Raw genomic sequence first — 14,972 nt, forward strand, 5'->3', positions numbered from 1 at the left:
ATAACGCATAGCATGTACATAGCAAAAATGACACCCCAAAATACATTCTTCTACTCCTCCTGAGTATGGCGATACCACATGTGTCAGACTTTTACACAGCCTGGCCACATACAGAGGCCCAAAATCCAAGTAGCACCTCCAGGCATTCTAGCAGCATTAATTACACATATCATTTTCTGACTACCGATTACATTTTTGAAGGCCCTTCATATTTCTAACACATAGCAAGTACATAACAAATAACAAAAGATTACCTGTGGTTTTAGAAGTGCAGTGGTCCACAGAGGAGAGCATCGGTCCAGGCAGCAGGCAGGAATGAGGTCAGCGACAGCAAAACCAATCATCCAGGCAGCAGGCAGGAATACTGTCCATAGTTCGTACAGGCAGAGATACTGTCAGCACAGCCAGAGCACAGCCAAAGCACAGCCAGAGCACAGCCAAAGCACAGCCAAAGCACAGGTCCAGGTAGCAGGCAGAGGTGTCCCGGCAGAGATACTGTCCAAAGTCAGTAGAGGCAGCAGGCAGATATATGGTCAACACAGCCAAAGTATTGGTCCAAACAGCAGGAAGAAACATGGTCCATAATGTCATGGGTCTCTACAGGCAGCAATATGGTCAGCACAGCCAAACTATTGGTCCAGGTAGCAGGAAGGACCATCAAGCTTAGGGCCAGGGGTAGAGGCTTCTCCCACCCAAATCGCTTTGAAGCCTCCGGGCAACCAGACCCTGTTCTGGGAGCACAGAAAACGAAAAACTGTTTTTCTCTACTCAGAACGCTATTCTGAAGCCCCTCACATATGTGAGACCCCTGTGTACTAAAGTAGATGGCCAAAAGATCAGTCCAAGTGGCAGGCAAAAACATGGTCGATTAACAGGCCAAGGTCAGTGCACGTGGAAGTCAGAAACGTTGTTTAAATCGGCAGGCGGAGGCATCGTCAGTAAACAGGCTGAGGTTGGTGCATGTGGAAGTCAGAAACGTGGTTTAAATCGGCAAGCAAAGACATCGTCGGTAAACAGGCCAGGGTCAGTTAATTAACATGGTAGCAGGCAAATGGGGAAATGGCAGTCTGGTAATAATACAGGGAACTAATATTGGATGGATGTATGATAATTTTTGAAGCAATCTCCGATGCACAGGCCAAGTTGGGAGGGACATTGGGGACAATAATAGCTGGAATCTCTTCTGACTCCTCCTCTGCTGCATACACGGCATTTCAATTGGCGTCTTCTTCCAGATTCTGTGGGGGGAATGCTATAGGGAAAGTGTTGCTCGTGAAGTCGACTCACATTATCCGAGCGAATGCTTCCTGGGGCGGGACCTTGTTGGTAAATGAGGGCAGTGACGATATCTTCAATATACTTGAGGTAGGTGACTTGTTGGTTTTGAGTTGCTTTTTGGTAGCAGAGAAACGAATTAAAAAGGGCCATGTGAAACAGGTGAAAGGCAACTTTCTTGTACCAGTAACTGGACTTTCTGTTTGATAAATAGGGCTGTAGCATCTGATAGTTTAAATCCACCCACCCCATATACATATTGTAGTCGTGGACAAATTCGGGCTTTACAATGGGGCTGCGTCTTCTTTGGATCTCCACCACGGTGTCATTGTGGATGGTAGAGAGGATGTGGACATCTTTCTTGTCCCTCCACTTTATGGCCAACACCTCCTCGTTCCTCATGAATGCCGATTCTCTGTTTTGTAATTTTTTTGCCAACAGATTTTGTGGGAATCCCTTACGGTTTTTTTTTAAGGTACCACAGGCCGGGGTTTTTTTACTATAAAGGTGACGAAAAAGGGGCAGGCTGGTATAATAGTTGTCGACATATAAATGGTATCCTTTGTCGAACAGGGAGTATGCCAGCTCCCAGACAATTTTCCCACTGGTTCCAATATATGTGGGGCAGTCAAGGGGCTGGAGCTGGGAGTCTTTGCCTTTGTAGATCCGGAATGTGAAGACATATCCAGTGGCTTGATCGCATCATTTATTTAACTTCAGCCCATACCTGGCTCTCTTGCTTGGTATATACTGCTTGAAGTGCAGTCGGCCAGTGAAAAGTATGAGAGACTCGTCCACACAAATTTTTTGGTCTGGGATGAAAATCGCTGGGAAAAGGAATTGATTAGGGGGCATATCTTGTACAATTTGTCATGGTTGGGATGATCTCAGGGATGGCACTGTGAATTGTCATTGAAGTGGAGAAAAGGCATAATCATGTCGTATCTCGTCCTGGACATGACAGCGGAATATATGGGAATATATGAGCATGTGTTGGATGGGGTTGGTGGACCAATATGCATTTGGACTTCATTCTTTTTTGTAAGCCCCATATTGAAAGTTAGGCCCAAAAACAATTTAAATTCATCCAGTGTGACACATCGCCACTGGAACATGCGGGCGTAGGAATAATTGGGGTTGGCAGCAATAAATTGGGATTCATACAAATTAGTTTGATCCACCATATTCTGCAGAAAATCTTGTGGGAAAAATAAAGAAAAATAATCGAATTGAGAAAAATTTGTAGTGTCGGGCTGCACACCTGGCTGTGCGGTGAAAGGGGGGATGATAGCGGATCCTGAGTTGGCAGGCAACCATAAGGGGTTTGCCAGGGCATCGGAAAGGTAGGACTGGGGCTGGGTTCTTCGGGTTGGGCGGGTAATTCCAGTACTTGTACTGGGCCCCTCTTCCTGGGGTCTGGCGCTGCTGGTGGTGGGCAGATCTCGTGATCTTGGTCCTGATCTTGGTCCTGATCTCATTCTCTATCCTCCACTGGCTCGTATTCCGAACCAGATGATGTGAGCTCCCCGCTGCTCTCATCATCCGACATGGCAAGAATCTCATATGCCTCCTCAGGTGTGTAAACCCTTTGGGACATTATGGCAATGCTTATTGGCGGGCCTATGTAATGGTACCGATTGAGGTATTAGTGGCGGGCCTGTGTGGTGGTACAGATGGCGGTATGGGTGGTGGTGGTACCAATGGTGGTACGGGTGGTGGTGGTGGTACAGATGGCGGTACGGGTGGTGGTGGCGGTACCGTTACGGGTGGTGATTGCGGTACTGTTGGCGGTACAGGTGGTGGTGGTACAGATGGCGGTACAGGTGGTGGTACAGTTGGTGATTGCGATAACGATGGCGGTACAGGTGGTGGTGGTACCGATGGCGGTACAGGTGGTGGTGGCTGTACAGGTGGTGATTGCGGTACCGGTGGCGGTACGGGTGGTGGTGGTACCGATGGCGGTACAGGTGGTGGTACCAATGGCGGTACAGGTGGTGGTACCAATGGCGGTACAGGTGGCGGTATGGGTGGTGGTGGTACCGATGGCGGTACTAGTGGCGATACTGGTAGCGGCCTGTGTGGCAGTATAGATGGTGGGCCTGATGGAGGTACTAGTGGCGTTACTGGTGGTGGTACCGATGGCGGTACTGGTAGCCTGTGTGGCGGTACCGATGGCGATGAGCCTGTGACAGGTAGGCTGGTTGACAGATGGGCTGATTGACAGATGGGCTGATTGACAGATGGGCTGTGTGACAGATGGGCTGTGTGACAGGTTCTCTTTATTGGGGGGGGGCCGTGTTGTGCACAGTACAAAACAATAATGTCAGACAGACACTGATTTCACTCACTGATCCCTGCTCTCTCCTCTCATGATCGGTGTGTGAGGAGAGAGCAGGGATCAGATGGTAACCGCTACTCGATGTTTACATTTGTGACCGGCTGTGATTGGACACAGCCGGTCACATGGTAAACAGCCAATTTCATTGGCTGTTTACCCTGATCGGGGAAGCGCCGTGTCCAAGGGACACTCGCCTTCCTCGATCCCTGCTCTGGATGCCTTCGGCGCCGCGTGCTCCGTGCGCGCCAACGAGTTTGTTGTGACAAGTGATCGTCTGTGACTTTGACACAGCCGATCAGGGGGTAAACAGCCAATAAAATTGGCTGTTTACCTAGATCGGGGAAGCGATGTGTCCGAGGGACACACGCCGCCCCCGATCGCCGCTCTGCGCCCCCCCCAGGCGCGCGCCGGCATGTTGTCCTGCTGGACGTCATATGACGCCCAGTCAGGATAACGCAACCACTTCCTGGACGTCGATATGCTATTGACCGGGCGGGAAGTGGTTAAAGGAGGGCGTCTTCTCCACCAGTATCACGGCTGCTTTATTCAACCTCAAAATAGAGGGATCTACCACAGGAGGCAAGGCCACCAAAAGATGCTCTGGAAAGTCCCAAACTTTGTAAATAAACTTATCAAAGTATGCAGGGTAAGGAAAAACCTTGGTGGGCCTAGCTGCTTGTGTGTGCCAAAGAGGACAGGCACATCGTCGGCAGCCCCAGCAGAGTCCTTGACTGTCTCTCATGCGGAAGTCCTTCGCTAGGAATCCAAGGAATCAGGGGAGGCATTTTCAGGGTCTGCAGAAAATGCAGAGCCTGCAGCGGCTGAGCCACACTCAAACTCAGAAATGTCTGATGACGGCAGAGGAGCTTCTTGCTTACCCTATGCCCAATCCCTGGCTACACCCAGGAGATGAATGATTCCAGGACTTCTAGGGGGACAGAGATTCCTGAGGAACCCGCCGCCTCCATAAGGGGATCAGAAGGGGACATGTGCACCTAAGACTCCATAAGGCCCACCCACTTAGGGAAGGCATTGCCACAAATTAGGAAACCGGGCTGACCACAGCAGAGAGGGAGGTACCCCAGGGAGGACTCACCAGCACTTGACCGCCAGGGAAGCGCTGTGGGTGCTGACATGGATGCCGCCTGTGGATGCAGTCAGTTAGCCAGTTGTGGATGCTGCTGTGTCGACCATGCCTCAGAAAGCATGCTCTGCTGTCCAAGGGACGGTCTCTGTATCCAGCCTGAGGGGGGTTCCCATGCCCCACACCGCATCCTTGGAGGGAAGGGAGGGGGCATTGACTCACTGATCCAGCTGAGTGTGTGGGTAAGGCTCCCATGACAGATCCTACTCTCCACCAAAGTGGGAGGGCTGTCAGCCAGGCAAACACTGCGACACGAACTCTGGTGCCCAGTCAGATGTATCCCGCGAGACATTTAACTCACTGGCCTTCCGGTCCAGGATGGAGCTTGGGCTTTTTGCAGTGCTTGTTGGCCAGACTGGGGGTGAGCACTGGATCTAGATCCAGTCTGGCTGTTGATTGAAGATCTCCCCAGGAAAAACAACTAGGAAAAAAGGTTTGGAATCACAGGTCCCAGCAGGGAACTAGATTCTTACTCCTGATACACTATGCAGAAATAACTACCTTACCTATAGCAGAGAGGGGGTTTATAACCAGCTAGGACTGCCCATAGGTGTTGATGTGTTCTTTTTTTGCTTAGTGTCTTACTCTTTTAGGTGGCACTCAAACAAAATATGTGGAGGCAACAATAGATGTCCGCTTTTACCTAAACCTTCTTCTGTCACTTGAATAACCATTTCCAAGTGACAGGTGTGACTTAAAAAAAAACTATATTTGAAATAAGTTTTCTTTTTTCAGATCTGTATATATATATATATTATATATATATATATATTGTTAGTCTAGAATTAAGTGCAGAGTCAGTAAGATGAAAACTGCTATACAGTAAAAATGAAAAAACAAAAACAAAAAAACTGTCAAGGGAAATCAACAATCCTTGACTTATTCTTAGCTACAGTTAAACATTAATTTTACAATACTTATGTTTATCCCTTACAGGAATAAAGCAGTGGGATACAGGGTGAAATATCATTTTGACACATGATTGAAAACAACATAAGTCTCATGTGAAGTATAAAGAAATAAGAAAAGCCAACTGTTTCAGTTTTCACAATGAAATTGTTTCCATTATCTGTCTTTATTAGCAATTAAATAAAGCTTACCCTCACGATGATTCCCATCCGTTTGCTCTCCGAAGTAAAAGGAAAAATCTGGAGAATGAAGAAAGTCAAAATCTGTCCACCAGGGGTTTTAAGCTGCATAGAGGTCAAATCTCTGTTGACAAGAGTAAGTCCAACACTTTCTGTCCACTTTACGAGGGCCACCTGTGGAAGAATAAACATACTGAAATCACGTTTAATCAAGCAATACACTCGATTAACCGCTTCAGCCCTGGAAGATTTTACTCCCTTCCTGAGCAGAGCACTTTTTGCGATTCGGCACTGCATCGATCTAACTGACAACTGCGCGGTCATGCGATGTTGCACCTAAACAAAATTGACATCCTTTTTTTCCCACAAATAGAGCTTTCTTTTGGTGGTATTTGATCACCTCTGTGGTTTTTATTTTTTGCGCTATAAACAAAAAAAGAGCGACAATTTTGAAAAAAAAAGTAATATTTTTTACTTTTTGCTATAATAAATATCCCCCAAAAATATATAAAAAAAATAATTTTTCCCTCAGTTTAGGCCGATATGTATTCTTCTACATATTTTTGTTAAAAATAAGTGTATATTGATTGGTTTGTGCAAAAGTTATAGCATCTACAAAATAGGGGAAGTTTTATGACATTTTTATTATTAATTTTTTCTTATTAGTAATGGCAGCGATCTGCGATTTTTATTGTGACTGTGACATTATGGCGGACACATCGGACACTTTTGACACTATTTTGGGACCATCGTCATTTATAGAGCGATCGGTGCTATCAAAATGCACTGATTACTGTGTAAATGACACTGGCAGGAAATGGGTTAAACACTAGGGGGCGACCAAGGGGTGAAGTGTGTCCTAGGGAGTGATTCTAACTGTGGGGGGGATGGGTTTCCACTCACATGACAGCGATCACTGCTCCTGATGACAGGGAGCAGTGATCTCTGTCATGTCACAAGGCAGAACTGGGAAACGCCTTGTTTTCATAGGCACTTCCACGTTCTGCGGCTCCATCAAGTCCGCCGGTCATGCAAGCACGGTCACGCTGTACGCGGAGGGCGTGCACTAGCCCCGCCAATTAAAGGGGACGTACAGGTACGCCCATTTGCTCACAGCTGCCATTTTACATACATACATTTGGATGGATTTACTCCCAGTCCCATAAGTTGGTGAAATGTGGCTAAGGTGGAAAGTAGATTGGGGAGAGAGATTAGAGGGTCCAAAAGAAATAGGAGGATGTCATCCGTATACAAGCTCAGTTTAAATTCTTGGCCATTTTTCGTGTATCCTTTGATATTAGGGTTAGAGGTAATTGAACAAGCCAGTGGTTCAATCGCCAAGGCGAACAATAGTGGGGAGAGGGAACAGCCCTGCCTAGTGCCTCATCCTAAAGCAAAGTATTCCGAATTGCACCCAGGGAGTTTAATGCGGGTTCGGGGATTGTGATAGAGAGCCTTAAAGCAAAGGATAAACTCCCCAGTGAAGCCAAATTTGTCTAAAATTGAATCTAAATAGGGCTAGAGGACACTGTCGAAGGCTTTATTAATATATAAGCTAAGTAACAAAACCTTTCGGGAAGTAATGTCGGCATCCTGTATCAAATTAGTGGCCAGCCGTATCTTATCTGTGATTTGCCTAGTTTGGATGAAACCTGTTCGATCCAGAGAAACCAGGGAAGTGATAACCGACGCCAAACGATTCGCCAGTAGACGGCCGAAAATTTTTAAGTCATTATACGTCATATATTAATGACGAAAATGGGGCAAAAGTTCTGTGGAAGGGTATGATCCTTTCCAGGCTTTGGGATTAAGGACATGTTCGCCAGCAACATGTCAGAGGGGAATGAATCTCCGCCCAGGATACAATTATATAGTCTGACCAATTTGGGAATTAGGCCAGCAAATTTTTTGTAATATGGCACTGTATAGCCATCAGGGCCAGGGAATCCAAGAGCTATTTATCCTCTGCAACCATGGTAACCGTGTATGTCGTGCCGTTGTGGGGGACCTGCAGCTTGAATGGAAATCCCCAGCGATACCGGATCCTGGCAGACTGAAGAACAGAAGTAACCTCTTTCATCTTCCTGCATTTATCCAGGGTGGTAGGAGATATGTCAGGGTATAATATTCAGAGTATCGCAAGGGGCTCTGAGGATTTCTTCCTTAATCGGGAAATCTTTAAGGCAGAACACAATATGCCTCGGGTGTTTCTCAGGAGGGGGTTTAGGACGCAGGGCTTTGTGAATCCTGTCACAGGTAAATGCAGACAGGGGATAATCAGGAAGCAGCGAATTGAACAGTTTTTTCACTGCGGGAAGCAGATCATTTACGGTTTCTGGGACCCCTCGCACTCTGAGGTTGTTGCGCGTTTCTGTTACCCATGTCCTCCAGGTGGGCTTGGAGCTGTATCACAGACTCAGAAAGGGATTTGTGGTCCTTTCTGAGATCAGTGTAGGCTAGGCTGAGCTCATCATGTTTAGTTTCTAATAAGTCAGGCCTGGTGCCTAATGCTGCAATCTCCAGTGACAGGTTGTTGGTGGATTTGTGCAGCTCTAATTGAAACTTCTGTGCTATCTTGTCATACATAACAGTAAGACTTTCATCCAAATCAGCTTTTGTGAGTTGTACAGCATACTCACTGTCTCCCATGGAGTGTGTTGGGGATGCCTCTGCAGCCAGAGAACGTGACTGTGTCTCTTCCGGCCGGGCGCCATCTTGGGATATGTTGCTCTGCTCCCTCACCTGAAGCAGGTAGTTAGGGACCTTTGAGCCGGTTTATTGTGGCGATTTTTGGATCCAGGCATGCGCTGATTGTTCTGCCGGGGGTGCGGGCTGAAATTGCAGATAAAGGGTGTCTATATAGCCCCGGGGAAGTGCAGACAGTCTCCGCTGTTAACAGAGCTCCTAGCCTTTGCTTCCTACCTGCTTTGCACCGCGAATGCGCCCCCACAACCATATTATTTCAGTTTTTTATTTTTACTTCCCTTCACCTAAAATATTTCAGTTTGTTGTTTAACAGAGTTGTACAGTTTATAGGTCACATTAAAGGTGGAAAAAGTTCTGAAATGATCTATCTTTGTCTAATTTTATTACATCACAGAAACCTGACATTCTAACAGGGGTGTGTAGACTTTTTATATCCACTGTAGCTGCTAAAACCCATGATTCAGACTAAGTGCTATGTCATGTGCTGTACAATTAGGACCTTATATTTTTGTTCTTGGATATAGAGTTACTTTAAAATGGATCTTCACCATCTAAATGCACTTCCCTCCAATCCACCCCTCTTTCCATCTGCTCCATGAATAGTACTGTCTTTTTTTTGTTTTGTTTATTTACCTTTAATAAAAATGTGTGCCCCCCCCAAGCATATCATTCTTCTAGGCAAATGACATGCACAGTGCTCGCTGTGCCTCCTGGGATAAGCACGTCACACAAGTGGCTTTAGGTTACAAATAACTGTACATACTTATAAAAAAGATTTGCTCTAAAGGTAAGGTATAAAATGTCTTTTATTTTATTGTTTCAAATGCCTGAACTAATCCTGAAAACACAGACTGCTGGTTGGAATTTAAACAGTGGGGACCTTGAGTGGAGAATGTGAACAAGTTTTGCTTTTGACTGCTGGTGATTGCTGGGTTGCATTTTTAGGTTCTTTTTGTGGCTTCTCCTTGTAGCTTTTTAATACCTTTTTCTGTCACTTTTTAAACAGCTTTTTTTTTCTTTGCTTCCTTCAGCCTACCAATTAAGGGGAGTGGTTAATTGGTCACAGGTGCTTGAGGCCTATATAACCTTCTGTAGAACTCATTGTGAGCCTACTCATCTTTGAGCTTGCTGGAACTTAGACCAAGTGAAACTGGACTAAGTGGTGAGTTAAAAAACCAGAGTTGAAAACAAGAGGTTGTAACAGGGGTCAAGTACCTGTGCAGGGTGAGTGTGTACCTGTGTATTGTAAGTACATGAGTGCTGCGAGTGCACATGGGCTGTATTGAGTTATAGTGTCAGGTAGTACCTGTGTATTATGAGTACCTGAGTGTTGTCTGAGTAGTGTGTGTGTATCGTTAGTACTTGTGTATTGTGTGTGTGTGCACATAGGTCTGCGGCGAGTGCACGTTGGTCTGCGAGTACCTGTGTATTGTCTTGTTGAGTACCTGTGTATTGTCTTGTTGAGTATTAGTGCCAGGAAGCTAGTTGTTAGGTAATTTGGAAAGGGTATAATCCCCAATGCTCATTAAATTAGTAGGTACGATGCCCGGTGGGTGCGGAGAGGCGACTCGGTGTACATCTTGCAGCATGTATGCCTTCCTTGATCATCCGATCGAGGGAGAATACTGCTGTGCAAAATGTAAGCACATCCCTGGAAGTCCAGGTTCTGAATTTAGGGAAGTAACTGTCAGCACTGAGAAGTCCCTCCATACTAAGGAGAGCCAGTTACGTACACGGCAGGTGCCGTCAGGGGCCAGCACAGAGGCGGGTGGAGAAAAAGAGGTGCAGGCACTAGGAAAGAGTAGATGGGTGACTGTCAGGAAGGGTAGAGGGGGAAGTGCCAGGGAGGCCGACCCAGGGCTGGAGCATCCCAATAAGTACGCTCCATTGAGTGACACTGGTGAAACCAGTGAGGGACCAGCACAGCTGGAGCTGAGGGACTCTCCTAGATGCCGGGAGAACTCCTCCTCCAGTGAGAGTGGGGGGGGAAAGGGAAAGGAAAGAGATTCTGGTGGTAGGGGACTCAATTCTTAGAAGGACAGAGGAAGCAATCCGTAACAAAGACCTGAAGCGCCGAACTGTATGTTGCTCGGGTTCGGCACATCACGGATCTGGTGGACAGATTACTGGGGAAGACCCGGATGTCATGGTGCACGTTGGCACCAATGACAAAGTCAGAGGCAGACGGAGTGTCCCAAAGAACGATTTTAGGGACTTCGGAGCTAAATTGAGGAAAAGGACCTCCAAGGTAGTATTCTCTGGAATACTATCGGTACATCAAGCCACACCAGAAAGGCAGAGGGATATTAGGGAAGTAAACAAGTGTCTGAGGAGCTGGTGTAGTAAGGAGGCGTTTGGGTTCCTGGAGGACTGGGCCGACTTCTCAGTCGATCACCAGTACTATAGAAGTAGAAGGGACGGACTGCACCTAAATGAGGAGGGTGCAGATCAGCTGGGAGTAAAGATGGCCAAAAAGTTAGAGGGGTTTTTAAACTACAGTAGGCAACGGGGGGGAGGGCCCAGAGGTAGAGATAGTCAGCACGGAACATATTCCAGAGCGTAGTATTGGGGGCATTAGTGGTAGGTTGACTAAAGCACATAAATGCAAGGTAAGTATAGTAACAAGTCCTAGTTGCAATCTCGGAATACCCAAATAGAGGATATTATGCGACTGGTATAAACTACGTGGCATGTTCACCAACGCCAGGAGCCTGGCGGACATAATGGGTGAACTAGAGATACTGTTGTACGAGGAGGATTTGGATTTTGAGGGAATTTCAGAGACCTGGTTCAACAGCTCTCATGATTGGCTGGCAACCATTCAAGGGTATACCCTTTATCGCAGGGATAGAGAGGGTAAAAAAGGGGTAGGGGTATGCCTATATATCGAGAATAATGTACAAGTGAATGTGAGAGATGACATCACTAAGGGAGCTAGGAAGGAGGTGGAATCCTTATGGGTAGAGCTCCAAAGGGATGAAGCTAAGGGAAAAAATAATACTGGGAGTATGCTATAGGCCCCCTAACCTGAGGGAGGAGGGGGAGACGGATCTCCTATCACAATTTGGATTAGCAGCAAGGATGGGAAGTGTTATCATAATGGGGGATTTTAATTATCCAGACATAGACTGGGCGGAGCGAACCACGCATTCGTCTAAGGCTTGCCAGGTCCTAAATGTCTTGCAGGACAATTTCATGGTTCAGATGGTAGATGCACCAACTAGAAATAAAGCGTTACTGGATCTACTGATTACCAACAATACAGACCTGATCACGGATGTGGAAATACGGGGCAATTTAGGAAACAGCGATCACAGGTCAATTGGCTTCAGTATAAATCACACAAATAGGAAACATAAGGGGAATACAAAGACACTGAATTTCAAAAGAGCCAACTTCCCTAAACTACGAACTTTGTTAGAAGGCATGAATTGGGATAAAATCTTAGGAACAAAGAACACGGAGGAGAGATGCGTTTGCTTTAAGAGCTTATTAAATAAGGGCATTAGCCAATGCATCCCATTGGGTAATAAATTTAAAATAGCGAACAAAAGTCCTGGATGGCTTAACTCCAATGTAAAAATGCATATAAAAGCAAAGGAGAAGGCAAGGTTGAGGGATCATCATCAGCATTCAGACTTTATAAATAATGCAACAAGAAATGTAAGGGTGCAAATTGGGTGGCTAAGATAGAACATGAAAGACACATAGTGGAGGAGAGCAAAACAAATCCCAGGAAATTCTTTGACTATGTAAACTGCAAAAAAGGGAGGACAGACCATATTGGCCCCATAAAGAATGAGGAAGGACATCTGGTTACAAAAGATGGGGAGATGGCGAAGGTACTGAATTTATTCTTCTCCTCAGTCATCACAAAGGAATCGGGGGGCTTCAGTAACCAAAACTGCAATGTTTATCCTTACGACACATCACAGGAAGCACCTCCATGGTTAACAGAGGACAGAATTAAAATTAGACTTGGGAAACCTAACATTAATTAATCACCGGACCAGATGGCTTGCATCTGAGGGTACTTAGGGAACTCAGTCAAGTAATTGCCAGACCATTGTTCCTAATTTTTATTGATAGTCTACTGACTGGAATGGTACCAGCTGACTGGAGAAAAGCCAATGTAGCACCAATATTTAAAAAGGTCCAAAATACATCCCTGGCGAATAAAGACCAGTCAGCCTAACATCAATAGTATGCAAGCTCTTTGTGGGGATGATAAGGGACTATATACAAGATTTTAGTAACGAGAATGGTATCATTAGCAGTAATTAGCATGGATGCATGAAGAATTGTTCTTGCCAAACCAATCTATTAACCTTCTATGAGGAGGTGAGTTGCCATCTAGATAAAGGAAGGCCCATAGATGTGGTGTATCTGGATTTTGCAAAAGCATTTGACACAGTTCCCCATAAACCTTTACTGTACAAAATAAGGTCCGTTGGCATGGACCATAGGGTGAGTACATGGATTGAAAACTGGCTACAAGGGCAAGTTCAGAGGGTGGTGATAAATGGGGAGTACTTGGAATGGTCAGGGGTGGGTAGTGGGGTCCCCCAGGGATCTGTGCTGGGACCAATCTTATTTATTTTGTTCATAAACGACCTGGAGCATGGGGTAAACAGTTCAATCTCTGTATTTGCAGATGATACTAAGCTAAGCAGTGCAATAACTTCTCCGCAGTATGTGGAAACCTTGCAAAAGGATCTGAACAAATGAATGGGGTGGGCAACTACATGGCAAATGAGGTTAAAAGTAGAAAAATGTAAAATATTTGCATTTGGGTGGCAAAAATATGAATACAATCTATACACTGGGGGGAGAACCTCTGGGGGAATCTAGGATGGAAAAGGATAAGGATAAATCAAAGTCCTAGTAGATGATAGGCTCAGCAATGGCATGCAATGCCAAGCTGCTGCTAACAAAGCAAACAGAATATTGGCATGCATCAAAAAGGGGATAAACTCCAGAAAACGATAATTCTCCTGCTCTACAAGACTCTGGTCCGGCCGCACCTAGAGTATGCTGTCCAGTTCTGGGCACCAGTCCTCAGGAAGGATGTACTGGAAATGGAGCGAGTACAAAGAAGGGCAACAAAGCTAATAAAGGGTCTGGAGGATATTAGTTATGAGGAAAGGTTGCGAGTACTATACTTATTCTCCCTGGAGAAGAGAGGCTTGAGAGGGGATATGATTTCAATTTATAAATACCGTACTGGTGACCCCACAATACGGATAAAACTTTTTCGTGGAAGGGAGTTTAACAAGACACGTGGCCACTCATTAAAATTAGAACAAAAGATGTTTAAACTTAAACTACGTAGAGGGTTCTTTACTGTAAGAGCGGCAAGGATGTGGAATTCCCTTCCACAGGCAGTGGTCTCAGCGGGGAGCATCATACAGGTATATACAACTATACGGACTTGACGGACTTGTGTCTTTTTTCAACCTCACCTACTATGTAACATACCGTCTCCCGCTCTTGTGTGTACATAACAACACCAAATACTAGAGCCTGGAACCTTAACTTGATGCATACTCAAGAGCTGGTAGAAAGTACATGTTATCAGAGTTAGGCCGCTTAGGTGACAAGGAAGCAACTATCTGATTGTCTCAGGGAATTAATAGAAATAAGTTAATGAAAAAACCTGCACAGTTATAATAACTTAAACTCAACTGAGTAAGTGTCATAGTAAGTGGTTATGTTTAAGATACTGAAAATAATTCACGAGCAGCAATAGTGATGGAAAAAATATATCAAAAACTGCGCTAAGACAAATAAAATAAAATTGAAAAATTGAGAGGAGTTATATCCAAAACTGTGACCCCTCAGAAGCTGCAATTCTCATGTATACATTATTACAAGAAAGAAGATTGAAAAATTAGAATTGCGCTATCCAAAAATTATTGAACAAAAAACCAAACCGATCTAATAAGTACATCTAATAGTGGTGAAAAATTCATAAATATCAAAAAACTCCCCAAAAATTGAATGTGCATAAACGCATTGATAAAAAAAAACAAACATTGATAAGTCAGTGGGTAATGGATTAGGAAAATAATATACATTAATATATGTATAAATTATAAATCTATATTAATGTATATTATTTTCCTAATCCATCACCCACGGACTTATCAATGTTTTTTTTTTTTATCAATGCGTTTATGCACATTCAATTTTTGGGGAGTTTTTTTATTTTTATGAATTTTTCACCACTATTAGATGTACTTATTAGATTAGTTTGATTTTTTGGTCAATAATTTTTGGATAGCGCGATTCTAATTTTCCAATCTTCTTTCTAGCAATAGTGATGGTCTGTTTCCTGAAGCTGTGCTGCTTTTGGTGATCTAGAGTTCTGATTTAATACGGTTTTGGGCCTACAAATCAACTTAAATAAAATAGCTTCTTG

General features: G+C 44.9%; 1 protein-coding gene across 2 annotated transcripts in view; it reads right to left on the reverse strand.

Moving 5' to 3' along the window:
• The window catches only part of ATP9B (ATPase phospholipid transporting 9B (putative)), a 581,467-nt gene that overhangs the window by 82,329 nt on the left and 484,166 nt on the right, over positions 1 to 14,972 (reverse strand). For both annotated transcript variants that reach the window (XM_073631215.1, XM_073631214.1), the window contains exon 16: positions 5,858 to 6,019. In XM_073631215.1, the coding sequence (XP_073487316.1) occupies positions 5,858 to 6,019 (162 nt within the window). The remainder of the gene's footprint in view (positions 1 to 5,857; positions 6,020 to 14,972) is intronic.

Source organism: Aquarana catesbeiana, linkage group LG05 (genome assembly GCF_042186555.1).
Source record: "Aquarana catesbeiana isolate 2022-GZ linkage group LG05, ASM4218655v1, whole genome shotgun sequence".
Classification (NCBI taxonomy): domain Eukaryota; kingdom Metazoa; phylum Chordata; class Amphibia; order Anura; family Ranidae; genus Aquarana; species Aquarana catesbeiana.